At 40.6% G+C, this 16,825-nt stretch overlaps 1 protein-coding gene across 2 annotated transcripts; it reads right to left on the bottom strand.

The window, feature by feature from the left end:
• Window positions 1-772: 772 nt before the first annotated feature.
• Window positions 773-12,291, bottom strand: ACSL5 (acyl-CoA synthetase long-chain family member 5). Of its 2 annotated transcripts, none has more exons than XM_010007917.1 (20): window positions 12,107-12,291; window positions 11,452-11,560; window positions 10,720-10,784; window positions 10,539-10,640; window positions 10,107-10,206; window positions 8,744-8,922; window positions 8,004-8,036; window positions 7,737-7,788; window positions 7,115-7,188; window positions 6,876-6,953; window positions 5,771-5,905; window positions 5,186-5,320; window positions 5,016-5,111; window positions 4,421-4,493; window positions 3,470-3,558; window positions 3,272-3,388; window positions 2,683-2,826; window positions 2,037-2,138; window positions 1,581-1,652; window positions 773-1,169 (listed from the first exon to the last, which is right to left on the bottom strand). In XM_010007917.1, the coding sequence occupies exons 1-20, from the start codon at window positions 12,260-12,262 to the stop codon at window positions 1,029-1,031; spliced, it is 2,052 nt and encodes a 683-aa protein (XP_010006219.1). In that variant the 5' UTR covers window positions 12,263-12,291; the 3' UTR covers window positions 773-1,028. The 2 variants fall into 2 exon arrangements, with proteins under 2 accessions (XP_010006219.1, XP_010006220.1); XM_010007918.1 differs by having other exon boundaries at window positions 1,029-1,169; window positions 1,581-1,648; window positions 2,033-2,138; window positions 12,107-12,262.
• Between the last annotated feature and the right edge of the window lie 4,534 nt (window positions 12,292-16,825).

Here is a 16,825-nt window from a genome sequence, read left to right as displayed (position 1 = left end):
ACAAGAAAAGGAAAGTTGAGTAGAGGAGCAACATCTGGTCAGGCACTATCAGTGCCTCATGGGTTGAGTTGTGGCTGAGCAGTGACAGCACAAGAAACAAGTTAGCTTTCTGCAGAGGTTGGGCTCTATCTGCAGCTATCCATAACTGGGCTGCAGTAAAACTGCAGCCGACACAGTCTAGTTGCAGCAGAGAAGCAAGTCACTCACACAGGCTTTGGTTTGATTGTGCAGTTACAATTTATTGCATCCTTTATCCTTAAGAAGGATAGGTAAAGTTTTCCACTTATCAGACTGAAATTCATAGGTATAGAGGCTTTATAACTGCCAATGCATTTGATAATGTGCAAAAAAATCTGATCCAGTGCCTCCCATCCTAAGTATAAATTATGTTTGCTTTAGACACATGCACTTTGTAAACTGGTTGATGCCAGACTACTCATTTTCATTAAAAACAACCTATAGTGTGTGGTCCAGAGCTAGGAACAGGAGATTCACTTCTTTATTTGTTGAACAGATGTTAAAATCTCATTCATAATGTGAGAGCTTCACTTGAGACAGATTATAGCATCTTGCATGGAAACTGAAGTGTCATTTTCCTGCACTTGGGTTTTGAACTCTCTCTCCCCCACCCAAACGTAACTGCATGAGAGAGTTCAGTCTGATTGCAGATCAATCCACAAAAGGTAGGACTGGAGTTCATAGTTGGAGCAGGAAAACAGGATTTGCTTTTGACAGTGAGAAATGCATAGATCTGCCTTGTAAAGGCCAAAGCTTTGAGTAGTTTTGTGCTTCATCTACAGTTCAAGGGAGGTGAAAATTCTGGCTTTGCTTAGGCAGCTGATGCTTAGTCCTGCAAGCTGTGAGCAGTGCCAGTTGTCAGTTACACTATAGGTATCTTCATCTGAAAATAATTTTTCCCAGGATACCAGAAACAAATATATTTAAGTCCTCCTTGCTCCTCTCCACAGGTCACATAGTGTCACAGATTTGTTTGGATACTCCATGCTGTGAAGTTTAAAATTAGCCACTTATTCCTCCATACTTGAATAGAGGGCCTCAATCTGCTTCTCAAAATGTTTAACAAGCTCTGGTCGCTTTGCCTTCAGTGTTGGTGTCAAGAGTCCGTTTTCTACAGAGAACATCTCTGTGTGGATGTACAGGTCTCTAACCTGTTAAAATAAAACAATATAGTATGACACTTACATAATTGCTTAGATGACAAAAAACAGTTCTTCCCAGCTTCCTTGAGCTAAGTGCAAAAACTCAGTCTCCTGAGCTCCAGTAACCAAACTGTTTTTTGATATAAGCCAAAATCCTTTTGGCTGACACAGCAGAGGATGGACTGGAACTACAGTACATCTCCTGCAGCCTTCAGTGAACTTCCACACTGTCTCCTGGCTATTGCCCTCTTGGCCAAGAGGAAGGCAGCCAGTCAGTGTTTCTCTGCCTACTTTAATCGGTTGTCCGGGGCAGCTGTCTTAGGTCCCATCCCGACACAGTCAATAATAGGAATAAAAACTTCCTAGCCATTGCATTAGCAATACAAGTGCTTGTGACAAGCAGGATTTGGAAGTACTCACTTGTTCAAAGGATTTAAGGCCAGCCCCTTTTCCCAATCTGATCATATCTTCTAAAATAGCTTTCTTCACTGCCTAGAAGAAATAGAGCAGAAATAAAGATGGTAAAGCTGCCATTTTGTAATTGCAACTCAAGACCATACCCATTGCCCAGTCTGATAAAATTGAGCTTGGCAAGAATACATGTACGTATTTCAGCATTCAGGATTTCTCATATTAAGGCCACTACGAGGTCATATATATCTTTTAATGGGAAAAGAACTAATGATAGCCCTTGAAACATCAAGAGACACTTCCACTTAGTTCCCATGTTTACTGTAAGGCTGCTTGCATGACTCACCCAGCATTAAGCCACTTTAATTTACAAAAAAAAGGTGGGTAAAATTAGGTCAAAGCAAAGTAAAATTGGACTTCAGAATTAAATTCTATCTATAACGCACTAAAAACAAAGCCACTCACTGAATTTTTGCAGAGATCTTCATAGGAACCTTTTATTCCCAGTTTTGCTGCAAATTCTGGAAGTGTCTCAGGATCAGGAACAACTATACCTATTAGAAAAGACTGAAAACAGGTGGAAATAGTCATGTTTAGACGTAGATAAGGCATCTGAAATTACTTTGACTGTCCGTGTGGACAACTTGATTGTGGACAGCATCTCTACAACAAGCCATATCTACATCCCCATCCATTTCCAGAGCCTGGCAGCTAGCTCAGGGGCTTTCAAATGACTCACCCGAGTTCTGACAGCAGTAATTGAAGTTCTAGTGCAGTTTGTTGTGTGTGCTGAATGCTCCAGCAATTAATTTTGGCTGGTTACAGATTGAAGACTGGCCTTTGCTAGCATAGGTGACACCCCTGTAGCAAGGGAGTGGAGAGACTGCACAGAGCTGACCTGACATACTAATGCAAGTATAAAATTAGCCTTTACCCTGCTTGCAACTGATACAAAGATCTTCTCTTCTTCGCTGTCAGTTGGGACAAACATGGCAGTCTTAGGAACAGATCTTTCTCATGGCCTCTTGTACATCCTTACACTTATGCCCTGATCTTCCAGAACTCATTGTGGGAGGAATCTTGCAGAATGCTTAGACCTAACATCACTTACCCTCAGACTTTCCCCATGTACAAAGACCTGGGCTACTGGAGCACTTCCAATATAGACATTTTCTATCTTCTCTGGAGCAATGTATTCTCCTTGGGCAAGTTTAAATATATTCTTCTTCCTGTCAATAATCTTCAGTGTACCATTCTAGAAGTTAGAGATAGAGGTCATTAGTTTTGATATCTCTCTTGCTTCTGTAAGAAGATAATAGGGTTGGGTTTATTGTATGAAAGGCACATGCTAGTCCAGAATTGTTCTTTGCTCTCTACAGAGGGAAGGGGCTCATTTTTAATTTTTCCAGGTAGCTCAGGACATGATTACACAGCTCCTTTATTCTCCTCTGACAGAAGCCAAGACACCTTGTTCTCCACTGTGGAAGTGTCAAGAGTCTTAACTACTGGTCTAGGAGTCACAACTTGAGATCTTGCAACATAATTGGTCTTTGGAGCTTTGCCTGGGGTTACTTGGTGAATTATAACAAAATATAAGGCAAGGCTTTTGTCCTAGAATTCACTTCTCCGGCTTTTCAGATTACAGTAAAATAGCAAGGAATTCACATCCAATGGATAGTATGTATTAAGCAATTACTCACTGGCAACCATTTCCCTATGTCTCCAGTGTGGAGCCAGCCATCTTTATCAATTGCTTCTGCTGTCTTCTCAGGGTCTTTCAGATAACCCTTGAACACATTTGGTCCTTTAATGCAGACCTGTAGCAAACACAGAACATTGTTAGTCACCAAGTCATATGTTTTAGTTATTTCCTGATGCACACAGGAGATTATACCTACCTCGCCTTCATTGTTAGAAGAGAAGTAGTTCATTTCTTCAACATCATCTAGTTTTATGATATTACAAGCTAAAGGGGCTCCAACATGGCCTAAGAGAGAAAAAAAACCCAACAGCTGTGTGTTTAGGGGTTCTGCTAGCAGTTGGCTTTATTAGACCAAAAGCTAGAAAAACCAGGTCTTGAAGTTAGATGGGAGAACTCAGGCTTCAGTGATAGCAGATAATTCATGGCTTTTTGTTCATGGCTTTAGCAAGAACCAGTACTATTTAAAGGAGTCTGACACTGTATCTTCAATAAAGTTATTGTAATGCCCTTTTCAGACAGTTACTGCAGGGCAGGCAGCAGCTAAGTCCCAGTGCTTGGAGCCATCTATTGGTGTAATCAGCCACACCGAGCATATACCACACTTGCCTCCATAGAATTCCTCACAGACCTTGGTGTTCATTTGCATTTAATGCTCATTAGTCTCTGCAGTTATTGCATTCTTGAAGATGGTGACTTGAGCTTGACTTTAGAATAACCGATATTGTGAACATCCTTGCTAAGATGAAAGATCTTCAAGGTCAGATAGGCCTTCAGTAAAACATTCACGTATCATGTCATTAGTCATAATTCTTTGAGTTAAACAAATAGTAGCTTTAGCTCCCAAATTTCTCTAACAGCCATTTTCGAAGTCCTTGTCCAGTTTGCTCAGCTGTGCACAAACACTCCTTTCCTGTACACTGGAACAGGGTCTAGGCTGATCTATGTCACTTCATACAAGGGATACCTATTTGAGTCAAGAATTTTGATACCTATTAAGCATACAGGTGATTGTTACTACCAAGGATCACTTTGAGGTGAAGTACCCCGGATTTAGCTTTCATTGAACTAAAAGCAATAGAGCACCTAAACTTGAGTGCCACTTTCTGTTGACAACTGTGGGAGGGTTTTCAAGTCTCAGTTACTATACCTGTAGACCAGTCTCCAGGCATTGAGAAAGTGCACCCAGCTGAGCATTCAGTCTGGCCATAGGCTTCAAAGATCTGTGTGAAAAAGGATGAATATTTTTGAACATCAAGTCTTTGGTGTGAAAGAGCTCAGTTTCCACTATGCCCATAATCGAGTCTCATTCTTAGAAAGGAAGCCAAGACAATCTTAGCTTTTAAGACTTCTTGCTCTTACTGGTGTAACCAGATGTTCTTCAGGTTCACATATCCAAACCTTGCTTTTGTCACCTTATCTACCTGCTCTATTTGCAGATGTATTACAATGGGAACTCATTGACTGTCATGATACAACACAAAGCTCAGAGGCAGCTGCTTGACTTTTGAGTGCTGCGTGTTCCAATTTCTGCTGCTCTGTTCCTCTTCTCAGGGCCTACAGGGTGTATTTTTAGTAGTGTAGTTTGAAGCCAGCCCTACAAAATTTTGTTCCCGCTATAGTTAACTCCTATCAAGCAGCCTGTACATAAATACCGAGACAATGACAGCAGTCTCCTCAGGAAGAAGCTGTATCATTTGGGCATAACCAAACAGGTCTTTCTGTAAGAAAAAAACTCAGCTTACCTGACAGCCCAAGGCAGCTCTAAGAAATGTCAGGACAGAGGGGGATATAGGGGCTGCACCTGTTACCATGATACGCACTCTTCCACCCATGGTTTCCTGTAGGTGGAATAGATGCCATCAGATACTCCTATACGATGTCAGTCAGTTTACTTGCACTTGGAATAACTTACCTGAACTTTTCTGAAGATTAGTTTATCCCAAATGCTGTCATTTCGAATTATGCCCTGTTTTATTTCAGACATTTTCATCATCACAGCAAAGTTTAACAGGCAACGTTTCACTGGGCTCTGTGCACCACTTTGTATCTGCAACGAAAAGTATCAGTGACTCGCAAGTTCAACTCAATCTGCACCTCCAGTTCTTCCTTTGTTAGAAAGCACCATATCTTACTGGGATGTTCTAGGGTCTGCCTTCACTACTGCCGTGGTCTAGGAGATGAACCAAGGAACAATGCTAATTTGTGTTATTGCTGGCACACTTCAGCCATAGTTTTGAGGGACTGGGATCCTTCTAGCTTTGCACATGCTTAATTTTATATTCCAAAAGTAAACAACCTTTTTGTCTCCAAGCAGCAACAGACTTAGTCCTGTTGTGACTGGATGCACTGTTCTTATACTGGGAGACCCAGGGCTCTTTCCAGCCCCTCAGACAGGATTTTAAAGAATTCTTCCTGCTTGTCATGTTATGATGCATTCCATATTAATTTAAACTTGTGTACGAGTATGAAGATAAGTTTGCTTAAATTGCTTACATACCTTGTCATATATTCTATTGAGGAGTCTTGGTACAACCGGAAACAATGTTGGCTTCAAGGTTTTCATGTCATCTGTCAGCAACTTGATGTCTCCTTGGAAGAAGCCTACTTTTGCTCCACAGCTGTAGACCACAGTCTAAAAATTGACCAGACTAAGCTTAGTCAAGAATAATTCCTGGCTTCAGTATCTGTAATTATTTGTTTATGGAAAGCAGCATAATTTGCAGTGTCCAGTAGGAAGAAAGTTCTGTGAATAGGCTTTGAGGAAATACAGAAAGCTATGCTACTATAAATTGATCTGTAGAAGCACAGATTCAGTTCTCACATGCAACTTCATAGTCTGCAAGCACCACGGAAGAAAACTTCATGTTATGGTTGGATATAAGTAACATCAGCTTCAACACGTTTGTGTCAGCTGTTCTATTTTATCTTTTGAGGTACTTAGGAATTTAAATACAAGGCAACTGAAGATTTAACAGCTTGACAAAGAATAGGAGAAGACACATTCTGTTTCAAATAATGGGTCAGGAATGGAGTTTAAGAGACTGTTCTGAGACCCTGACTGTAGAAGAGTTAGATCCTGCCACAATGTTGCTTATGTTCCTTTGTACTAAGTGTTGCTTACACAGCATGCTGGAGGAAATCTTTGTACTAAGTGTTGCTTACACAGCATGCTTCTAATGAATTAGAAGACTAGAACTTCATTTTAGGAAACAGGCAGGATGACACAGCCCAGACCAGTAAACAGTGGAGAATATACCACTGTTTACCTCTGAGTACTAAATTCACAGGTCTTAAACTGCTTCTTCCTCATGTATTAGCTTTCACTGTGTTTGACTAAGGGCTCAATGCTGTTAATTTCCCATGCTGACTTCTTGGTAAATCACAGACTCAGTGAGGCTGGACTGCAGAGCAAAGCTTAATTTAATGAAGATAGTAGCCATATCTTGGGGAAGTAACTAGGCATGATTTAGTTCAGAGGTTTTATTTTAGATAGGTGATCTTAACCATTTAGGTAGGACTTCTAACAGGTATTCCTATCTCAACAAGTTCTTACATCCAAGATCATCTACAGAAACTTGGTAGCATGCACACAGTTGACTTACCTGTACAACCCTCTCAAACATGTGAGCCAAGGGGAGATAGGACAGGACGATATCTGAACTTGTACACTCAACTGTGTTCTAGAGGGGGAAAAAATTAGGTTAGCACTAATTTCTAAGTGCACTCTGGGCACTTTGCACAGCATGAGCTTGCTGGGAGTGAACATTTTGCTGAAAATGACAACATTAAAGCTCGTTACATGATTGACATAGCCTAGAGATTACCATTAGCAGTAGCTTACCTCTGTGCATCTAAGGAAAGCAGCAGCATTTGACACAACATTTTGATGTGTCAGCATGGCTCCTTTAGGGTTACCTTTGGAGAGATTGAGCAAAGTCAGCGGTGGCCCTGACTGCTTCTGCTGTCAGTTTCCTATGTCTAGTTTGGCTGTTTGGACTATGCTGGTGTTAGGCTCAGTCATAGCTTGCTTTGTCTTAGGAGATCACAAATATGCATCATCTTGATCACATTCAGCTATGGATATTACATAAAGGAAATTACTACTGAAACAGCAAAGCAATCAGTAGCATAGAGGCTACTGAAACAAGATATTTCTCTAGCCCCTGTGGATCAGAATACAGGCACAGTTAAACAGCCAATCTCTAACATTACAACCCTGTATTTTTCATAGGGCAAGACAACATGAATTTGGCTATTCCTTCCCCCATCTCTAAGAAGCTTTGTCTTGGTGCACTTGACTTGTAGTGACAGTAAAACCAGCAAGTAGTGGCTTGACACTGTTCTAATTTACTGGTTTGCTTCTATGTTGTTAGCATTTCCTTTTATGTGCTGGAAAGCTGATTTGTTTATCAGCACAGGGAGATTGTTTGAGGGAGGAAGCATCACTATATATATTCTCTTACCTGTGGTTCCACTGGTAAAACACACAACACAAAGATCATCAGGCTTAGGAGGCTAGAGGGAAAAAGCCACATAAGGTCAGAGTAAGGATTATGTTGCTTATCAGTATTTACATACACTTCTTAAAGGGGGATGAAACAGGAATTCCGTTTGGAAACAGCAAGGCAAGATATAAATATAATCCCACCAGCCTTCTTTACTAGCATCATGGCAAGAAGTCTTTTCAGACTAGTTTTGAAAGTTTATAACTGTTCCACAGAGATACTTACAACTGGTTGTCTGAGGTTGTTTCTTCCCAGCTCCTGTTTTAGAGAGGAAACACAGCTTAACAATTGCAACAGAAAGACGTGCAACAACAGATTAATAGGTAATTGCTTTTCAAATGCAACACTTCTTTTTACTTAGCCCCTCAATACTCTGTCTCATTCAGAGAAAGATGTTGATCTTCCTGAATTTAGTACACAACGTAATAAAGCTGATACGTGGGGTTGTGAAAACCATTAATTTGGGTGTTTAGAAAGTGACCAGAACTACTTTAGGAATTTGGAAGTCCTGAGTGGAGATATTAGATTTTATTTGTATTGAATTATTATGTAGGCCACAGCTCTTATACTTTACATTTATGCATCATATCTAGAAGATTAAGCCTAGCACCGGGATATAAGAGCAGCCAGTTATTTGCACTTACATTTGCAATTAGACTCCACTGCCAGCTTAGAAGCCTGATAAATCCTGGTACAGCTGCACCAGAATTTAAGCTAAGGAAGTCTTTCGTGTAATGCATGCAGGCTGTCCACAACTCACAGACACAACTTTAGTTAACCGTTTATCTGCAAGTCCATTTGGCTAAATATCTCGTTTCAAAAGGACTGTTCATCAAGATCTCAGTTACACTTGTGACAACTGGATGATGCTTACATCAAAGTGTCATTGTTGCCAGAGAAGGTCCAGATGTCTAGTTGGCAAGGTACTCCTCTGCAAGATCAAGCAGAAGCCTTTAGTTACCTACCTCAACCTCCTGCAGTGCTAGAATTTCAACTCCAATTTTAGCTCCTCTGTCACTGAGTTCTTTATCAAAGAGATCCATGAGAATGATAGTCTTCAGACATGTGGTCTTTCCTTGCTCACAGTTCTGCAACAAGGTCTGTGCCTTTTCAGGTTTGTCACAGATCACTATGCTTATGTCAGCTATAGAAAAGAAATAACATTTCAGAAGTCTGTTTAGAAAACATGAGGCTAGTGACAGCTCAGTGGGACAAACATTTAAAACAGCATTTGTTTGTTGTAATGCCATTTGCTTTTGTTCATATGGATTCAGTGGCTGGTTTACAGTGCTAAGAGGGTTCCTTCTACCACAGCCAACTGATGGGGCAAACTTGAGATTGTAGCCATGCAAAGTGAAGGCAAATGCTGAGGAACCCAGGAAAAATATCATCACAGTCAAGATAGGCATTTAATTTTTTGTTATTGTTATAAAAGCTCAGAATTGTCCTCACTGGTTGTTTAGGTTTAGTCATCTTTCTTAAATCTAAAGAATTCAAACCTGTTTGAAAAAGGTAGCTAAAATTCCTGAGTTAATGCCTCAGTTTCCTTGCATGTGCCAGAGTTTTATGCAATCAGAAGAGCATTTGCCATTAACTCAGCAGATGAATTGGATTTGCCTGAACATGCAAGTTCCCCATTTGCCTAGTAAGTCAGAGCTGTGTAGTGCCAAGGCAAGACCTGTTTGCAAGATTCATCAACATAACTGTTGAAGTGCTTTTGCTTGGAAAATTGTGTTCATGGGTTACATCTCAGATTGTTGTGACAACAGAGGATGTTTTTGCCCCTGCCATATCTCCCCTTAGACTGGGGAAAGAAAGTTTGAAAACTTATTCAAGCTTCCTCACCAGTTTCTTCCATGATGGCACACTAGTAGTTGTTTCTGTGGAACAGGCCCAAACCAGATAAATTAAACAGATATAGGCATATCCTTACCTTTCCCTCCTCCACTTCTTACATCCTGCAGCTTTAAATCAGGGACACCCATCTAGCTGTAATTTGCATGCCAGCCTGTCTGCATTATCTGGTTGTTTGGCAGTGTTTAAGTTCAAGATTGCAAAACCTTAAATAGCAAATAGTTGAGCAGGATGGTCCACGGAATCTTGCAGGTCTTAGTGGACTTGGGTGCAAGAAACTAGGGGACATAGAAAGCCCACTGGCTTCTTCTAGGAAGCAAAGCAGCTTCCTTTACAGAAATAGTCTATAAAAAGTATGAGAGCAGCAAGGTTAAAGCAACTCGGATTTTTGCATTTAATTCCCTTGAACTTCAGCCTTCTCAAAATAAAGCTTCTTAAAGAAATAATTATGAAATAGTGGAAGTCAATATTTACCTTTGTCAACAATATATACAATGGCCTCTGGCCCCAGGGTATCATAGAGTGGAACAGCAACCATTGAGTATGTGTAGCAGGCATACTCTGAAATGACCCACTGAAGAAAGAAAACAGTACAGCTAAGCAAAACTAGCAGCTCAGGAGAGAGGTTTACCTACAGATTTTATACAGCTTGACTAGCCATGCACACATTACTGGTGGGGGCTTGTGTAAGGGGTATGTTCATGAGATTCTTAGAGCAATGAGTGTTCAAGATCCTTGTATTACCTGCCTGGCATAATATGTCTGCAATCAGTAATAAGGGAAGTGGGAAGAGAAAAGCCAGTAGTGATTGTTCCTCATGTGGTCTCAAGCTTTTTAAATACAGATCCTCCTCTCTCCCCAAAGTGTCAGAATATTCTGGGAAAGAATATACAATTTGTTGCTTACCTCTGGCCTATTCTGAGCAAAAATGCCAATAAACTGGTTTGGTGATGGTTTGCATCCTTTTTGCAGAAGCCCTGATCCCAGGTATTGAGCTCTGTCCAAAACCTGTAAGATAGTTTCCCCTCACTTCAGTGTTACAAGACAGTATCCAAAATTAAAATTATCTGTCATGTACAATACTCACCTGTTGATATGTCAGCCACTGATAAGGTTGTTTGGGTTTTCTGTAGCCTAAACAGTTGCCATTTCCTAATGGAAGGGTTGAGAAAAACAGCTGTAAAGCTCAGTACTGAAGCTGCATAGCACTTTTAAATGCAATGCTTGCTTGTAAGTGAGAAATGCTTGTAAGTGGGAAATGCTTTCAGTCAGACATTCAGCCAACTGCTTGGAAGTGTCCATAGTTAAGTGCTCTGCCCTAACCCAGATTGTAAGACTGTTGGCTTTATCCTTATAAGCAATATTTCCAAGATCTAGTGATATTTTCCCATATCACAACCCACATGAGATTGAAATAGCTTGCAAGCTATCACATATTTCCATGCATGGGACCCCTGAAGTCACATGGGCACAAATTCATACCTGCTGTCAGCAGGCAGTAATTTTACATTAAATCCTGCATCAGACAAAGCAGAGGTGTTTCCCCCCCAACTCCCTCTGATGCTTTGTATCTCCTGACTCTTCAATGAACTCCACCATCTTAAGCTTCTGATTGTTCCTGCCCAGGCTGCCAACTAAGACTACTTCTAACTCAGTGGGGAGGGGAAATATGGTCACTTGTCACTCCACCCCACAGAGGACTAGGAAGGCTTTTCCTAGCCTGAATTATTACTAGGGACAAGAGACAAGGCAAAAAAAGCTCAGAATAATTTTATTTACTTCTGATAGGCAAGTACTAACTAGCAGATACAAAGCTTACCAGAAGCATGCAGTCCTCTCTGGAAAACTTCATACAAGGTTTTACCATCTTCAAAGTAATAAGAAAGCAGTTTATTATCTGTCAAGAGTGCACCTCTTCTGGCTCCTCCCTAGGAACAGAGCATAGTTCTAGAACAGAGCAGGACAGATGCATGTCATCTGTTCCTCAGCCACTCTCCCAGCAATCTCCTTCAAAGCATTTCAATAGCATTGTTCTGGTAGGGAAGTCTCATTTTCCTTCCTGATTTTGATCTACTCAGTCATACACAGAGGAATATTCTAGATGGCCTAGATTAATATGCAATTACAGGTTATTAGAGAGACCTTGATGAAGACTGAGTGCTACCACTTTCCTAGTTACATGAAGTCTATAACCAACTTCAAAGCTGATGCAAAGCATGTAAAATACAGAAGAAAGTCAGTGACAACAAAGGCCATCTGGTCAAAAACCCACCTAACCATGTTGGCAAGAGCTGCTGTTTCTTACTCTTAGTGTCTTAAGTCTTCCCTTTTCCCCAGCATACTTTTGAGTTGTACACATGGAAGAGAAGGCTGTGTAAATCAGTCAGGAGAATTTCCACTCATACCAAGAATCAGAGTAGATCAGTAGATTAAGCTCAAAAATAGTCCTTGCCCACAAACAGAGTAAGTATTACCTCAACTCCTATTGACTGCTTGCTCAAGTCAACAGGAGGCAAGACAGGTTTTGGCCTGCTTATTACCCACAGGAAGATGGCTGATCCAAATACAATAAGACTAATCAAGGCTGGTGTTGGGAGCGGTGAGAACAAGACTTGAAGTATCCAGATCATTGTGCTGGGTCAGTGGAGCCAGAGTTGAACCTGAAACAAACAGGAGGTTTAGTAGACATGAATTAGAAGCACTCACTACCCATGACCCATGGTTACTTAAGTAGTTTGTTAAGCAAGACTACAAATTATTTCAGCAGTTTGCCCCTAAAGAGCCCTGGTACAATAACCAAGCATGTTTATGCAATGCTTTAAACCTCTTAAGAGATCTCAAGTCACCTGTCCCCTTAATCCATGCTGCATCCACCTCCACAACAAGCTCAAGCCTGATGAAGTTGGACAAGGAACAGATGTCAATTTTTTCTATTCAAGAGTAAAAAAACCACAAACAACAAACAAAAAAACCCCAAACCAACAGTATATAATTTTCTAAATTAGGTATAACAAAAAAATACCTACAGTTCAGTGATGTGAGCAGTGGAAGCAGAGAACTTCTCAATATTATAGCTGTCCAGTAGGAGGGGGTATTGCTAAAATATTTTGAGGTGTAACATACATGTAGAAGTCTGCAGGACAAGCAGTATCTTCATGATCAGCTGCTCTAACTGGAAAGTAAGGTTTATGCTGGACAAGTGTTTCAGATCTTAGGCTGAAAACTAAGATACAACACAAGTCAAAACTGTGAAAGTTGCAATCCACTAGGAATTGGTGGCCTGGAAGTCAATGTGTGCAATGAAGTCTAGCTGGGAAATATAGAAGCAGTTCTGCTGCTTGCATCTTCAAGAGTGTCTTCCTTCAAGGACAAGGACAGAAAAACTGAGAATGTAGGATTTCTTAAAAGAGACTGCGACAGCTACCTCAGCCTCCTCCCTTAGAAACAAGTAATTTACTCTTTAAAATGTTCTGGTATATTCAAGATTGAATGGCCAAGACATAACGAGCAGAGGCAACTTTTGTTTTTGTCTGAATCCACTCAGATCTCACCGATTTATCTTTGCTAGTATTGAAGTAGCCATGCAGGACATGACACATCACACTTTTGCAAGATAAATAACCACACCCTTTCAAATTCCTCCATCGAGAATCAAGGGAACCCAGTCAGTAGATAGTGTATCAGCTAGCATCTAACTAAATCCCTGTACAGGAAGAATAGTAGGCGTTCTGGAGCAGTGGGCTCCAGTTACTCTTTAACTGTAATACCAAGAAAAATGAAGGTATTTTCTAAAGTTAGTAAATTCAGCCAGGCCCATAAGTCAGAATTTGGGTTTCTGAGCTCAGACTGACCAGAGTTAAACCACTCATATCTGCTTTATGGTTTTGTAGTTTTTTGTTTCCAGTGGCTGTGTTAATCAGCAATCTTAATGTGTTCTGCTGAGAGAAGGTGTGTTTCACCCCCTCAGTATCTGCATAAGAAAGGGTGCTGCAGAGGCTTGTCATCAAGTCCAAGCTGCCAAAAGAATGTCACCTACATATCAGAAAATCACCATCTCCTAGACCTCTTTTCTACTCTAAGCCTTAGTTACAACGTGCCCTTCAAACTCCTGACCTTGTTTTCATGTATGGACAGTAAAAAAAACCCAACAACTTGTGCTACAGCGAGAGAGGTAGGAACTGCCCTTGGCACTCTGCACTGACTTGACAGTTCCAGTCACTGGCCACATCAAATGGAGGACGTACAATCCTACTCTCTCTGCAGCACAGAGATCTCCATCTCCAGATCCTTCCTTTGGGCCTTTACTGAGCCTGGAGAAAAAATCCGCTAAAACCGGATCTGCTGAAGACATTTACATTCAGGGTAAAGCCGCTCCACAATTTAGGTTCTAGCACTGCTCTGTTCGAAAGACTGAAGATTTATTAATGAAGGAAATTTGGCAATCAGCTGCTCTTCATTATTTATATATTTGGCCTTGTAACCCATTACTGGAGCAGTCACTAAACAGATTTTCTAGGTGCTTAAACAATATCTAACTTAATGTACAAGTCAACCTCTTCCTCTTTTGTTAATATGAACAAGTCACTTTTTAATAGCATGAGCACTGAGGCAGATTAGTAGAGGCATCTCCACTCCCCAACATGAAAAGGAGTTGGATATACAAACTTTTTTCCTTTATCTGAGAACCTATTGCATATCCAAGTGACAGAGCAAATCATATTTGCACTATTTGTATGTTGGAAGCTTAGTTTGTTAGAAGCTGGCGAAACTAGACCTTGACACATTTATTTCTCACATCTTTTCAGAGGGATACCAGAGTATCCATGTCCAGCTCCCCTGAATTTTGATTAATAGCCATCAGCTTGGTCTATTGCACTCAACGCATTTCAGATAACCCTTCCCTGGACATGAAATATTTCAGCCAGCAATAAGACAATAGTTGTATACAGACAACCAAAAAGCCCATATGCCTGAACAGATGTACCAGTTTCAGTGGCTGAAGTGTGCTCTCATGCTCATTTTAATAGTAATTTTAAGATCATTTCCTAGAAGCCAGGAAAAAATTGTTTTCTTTAGAGTATCATGCTAGAGGTAATGAACAGAATGGTGTATCATGCCTGTAACACAAAGTGCTCTACTATAACTTATTAACACTGGTTAACATTAACACTGGTTAGCATTAAAACTATCAAATCAGACAGATCAGTGCAGTTGTCAGAAATATCTACTGGCTGTTAATGGGCTTATTTGACAGAAAATTAATAGAGGACACTTGTCTGACCTTTTTGCAGTAAGGATCAGAGAACTCACTAGCCCTGAATGCTCCATGCAGCAGTAGATAAGTCACTGAAAATCTTTCTGTCAGGCTATTCTTGTCTCCTCACTGATTCACACGCAAGGCAGTTTGTGCCAAGACATCTAGGAAAACTGAACATCAGCCCCTGAAGGATAATGATGCTTGAAGCAAAGCACTCACCAAAGTCCAGAGAGATCACCTGATCAAGTGTGATAAAAGTCTGAAGATTATTAAATGCAGCAAAGCTGTTGCCTTCAGATTCTGAATTGATTCCACAAATCTGATGCATAGGGAAGATAAACCAGACACTAGTCTAATCCCAGAGTAATCTAACTGGCATCCCTATTGCTAGTCAAGGGTGATTTTCAGTTTTAAGCCAAATGGACTTTTAATTTAAAGAAAGACCTGCTAACAAGTTTATCTCTAAATCCTGGGAAGTATTTCATGCTCATTTGCTTCTATTTTTATTTTTTTTTACTGTCTTCACTAGCCTGTATACAGCTCTGAATCAGACTATGTGAGCATCAAAAGCCTGATATCATTTAAAGCCACAGAAGTTAGCATTGTGTCAAGAAAGCACAAATACCTAGATCTTGTTTGCACGACACAAAAAATTATTTTCATATCTGAGAGGATATTTTCTGTTCCTCTGCTTTATGAATAGAATAGTGACAGTGGTTTGCTTTTACTTTCTAATTGTGCTTCCTCAGATGGGCTTTAGCCACTCCTCTCAAAGTACGTAGGGTGTGTTATTCAGGCTCTGGCAAGAGACTGGCAGGAAACTTCTCTCCATTCCCAGCACTAGGACAGTTGTTTCCTATGCCTAGAACTTCTACTGGAACTACTTATCAAATCTAAGTTGTTGCTAGTTTTTGACCTCTGGTGTCCTCCAAAAGCCACTTAATCCTGCTGCCCTCAAAGCAGAAAAGCCAGCAGAGAGGATAGGAGTCTGTACTTTATAGTATTTTCTGTCCATGGGAATAGAACAGTTCTGCCATGGATTTGTGCCACGGAGCAACTACAGCCAGAGTTCAACCTACAAATCCAAATGACATATACATAACATAATACCTGATCTACATCAACAGCATGAAAACTCAGCTCAGTGCAGCATGAGGCAAAGCCAGTGCATTTTTGACGGACAGTGGCTTCCACTGTAGGGCAAGTCTGAGCACCAGCTGCTTTTTTAAGCATGCAGAGGCCTGGGCTGAAATGATTGAAACCCCTAAGCTTTGAAGGGCTCAACTCCCAGTGACCAGAAAGATACAAAATGCACAGGATGTCTCAAACCACCTGTTAGTCCTCTTGTGTAATAAAATGCTAGACAGTTAAAGTGTACTGAGGCTGTCTGCTCTGGTCAATGGTCAGGGATAAGATGCACTAGGCTCTGGAGTGCAAAGGCTTAGTTTTTATCAGAAGAGATTACAGTGATAACATTAATGGGGTTCAAGAGTACATATTCTCATTTTTACTGTACCCCCCTCTACAGTAATTCCTTCACTGGCTAGAAGGAATGATTCAGTAATTCTCTATCCCTCCAGGCCAGGAGATTCTCTCCATTGCAGAGTGACTGAGCTTTGTGCCTCCAAGATCATAGGTCTAAAGAAAGAAATCAGTGTCATCTCCATCATAGTAGTTCTTCACAGACAGCAAAGCAACCTCTGATACCTTCACAATTTCAGAAGCAAGGGTCACGTACTGCCTGGGAGAATGTTTTCTAGAATTATAGTATTTGTTTCAAGTTTGCCTAAGAAACAGTTTGCATATGCTTTTAATGTGATCATGAGAACTTGTTTATCAGCATTAGTACAGTAACACTGATTCTTTCCAAGCAGGAAGAGTAGAGTAGAAACAACTACACTGGGGTCACTTATTACTTAGTTAATCACCAGTAGCT

The sequence above is a fragment of the Chaetura pelagica genome, unplaced genomic scaffold, assembly GCF_000747805.2.
Source record: "Chaetura pelagica isolate M959 unplaced genomic scaffold, ChaPel_1.0 scaffold531, whole genome shotgun sequence".
Lineage (NCBI taxonomy): Eukaryota > Metazoa > Chordata > Aves > Apodiformes > Apodidae > Chaetura > Chaetura pelagica.
Note: the sequence above shows the minus strand (reverse complement) of the source record. Positions and strands in the feature narration are given on the sequence as shown.

Excerpts from the sequence above, each read along its gene's own strand:
- ACSL5 (XM_010007917.1), bottom strand. The coding sequence starts at position 12,262 with ATGATCTGGATACTTCAAGTCTTGTTCTCACCGCTCCCAACACCAGCC. Across the intron at positions 8,037-8,743 it reads TAGCACTGCAGGAGGTTGAG|GAGCTGGGAAGAAACAACCT; the intron begins GTAGGTAACTAA and ends TCTCTAAAACAG. Across the intron at positions 3,389-3,469 it reads CTTCTAACAATGAAGGCGAG|GTCTGCATTAAAGGACCAAA; the intron begins GTAGGTATAATC and ends TGTTTGCTACAG.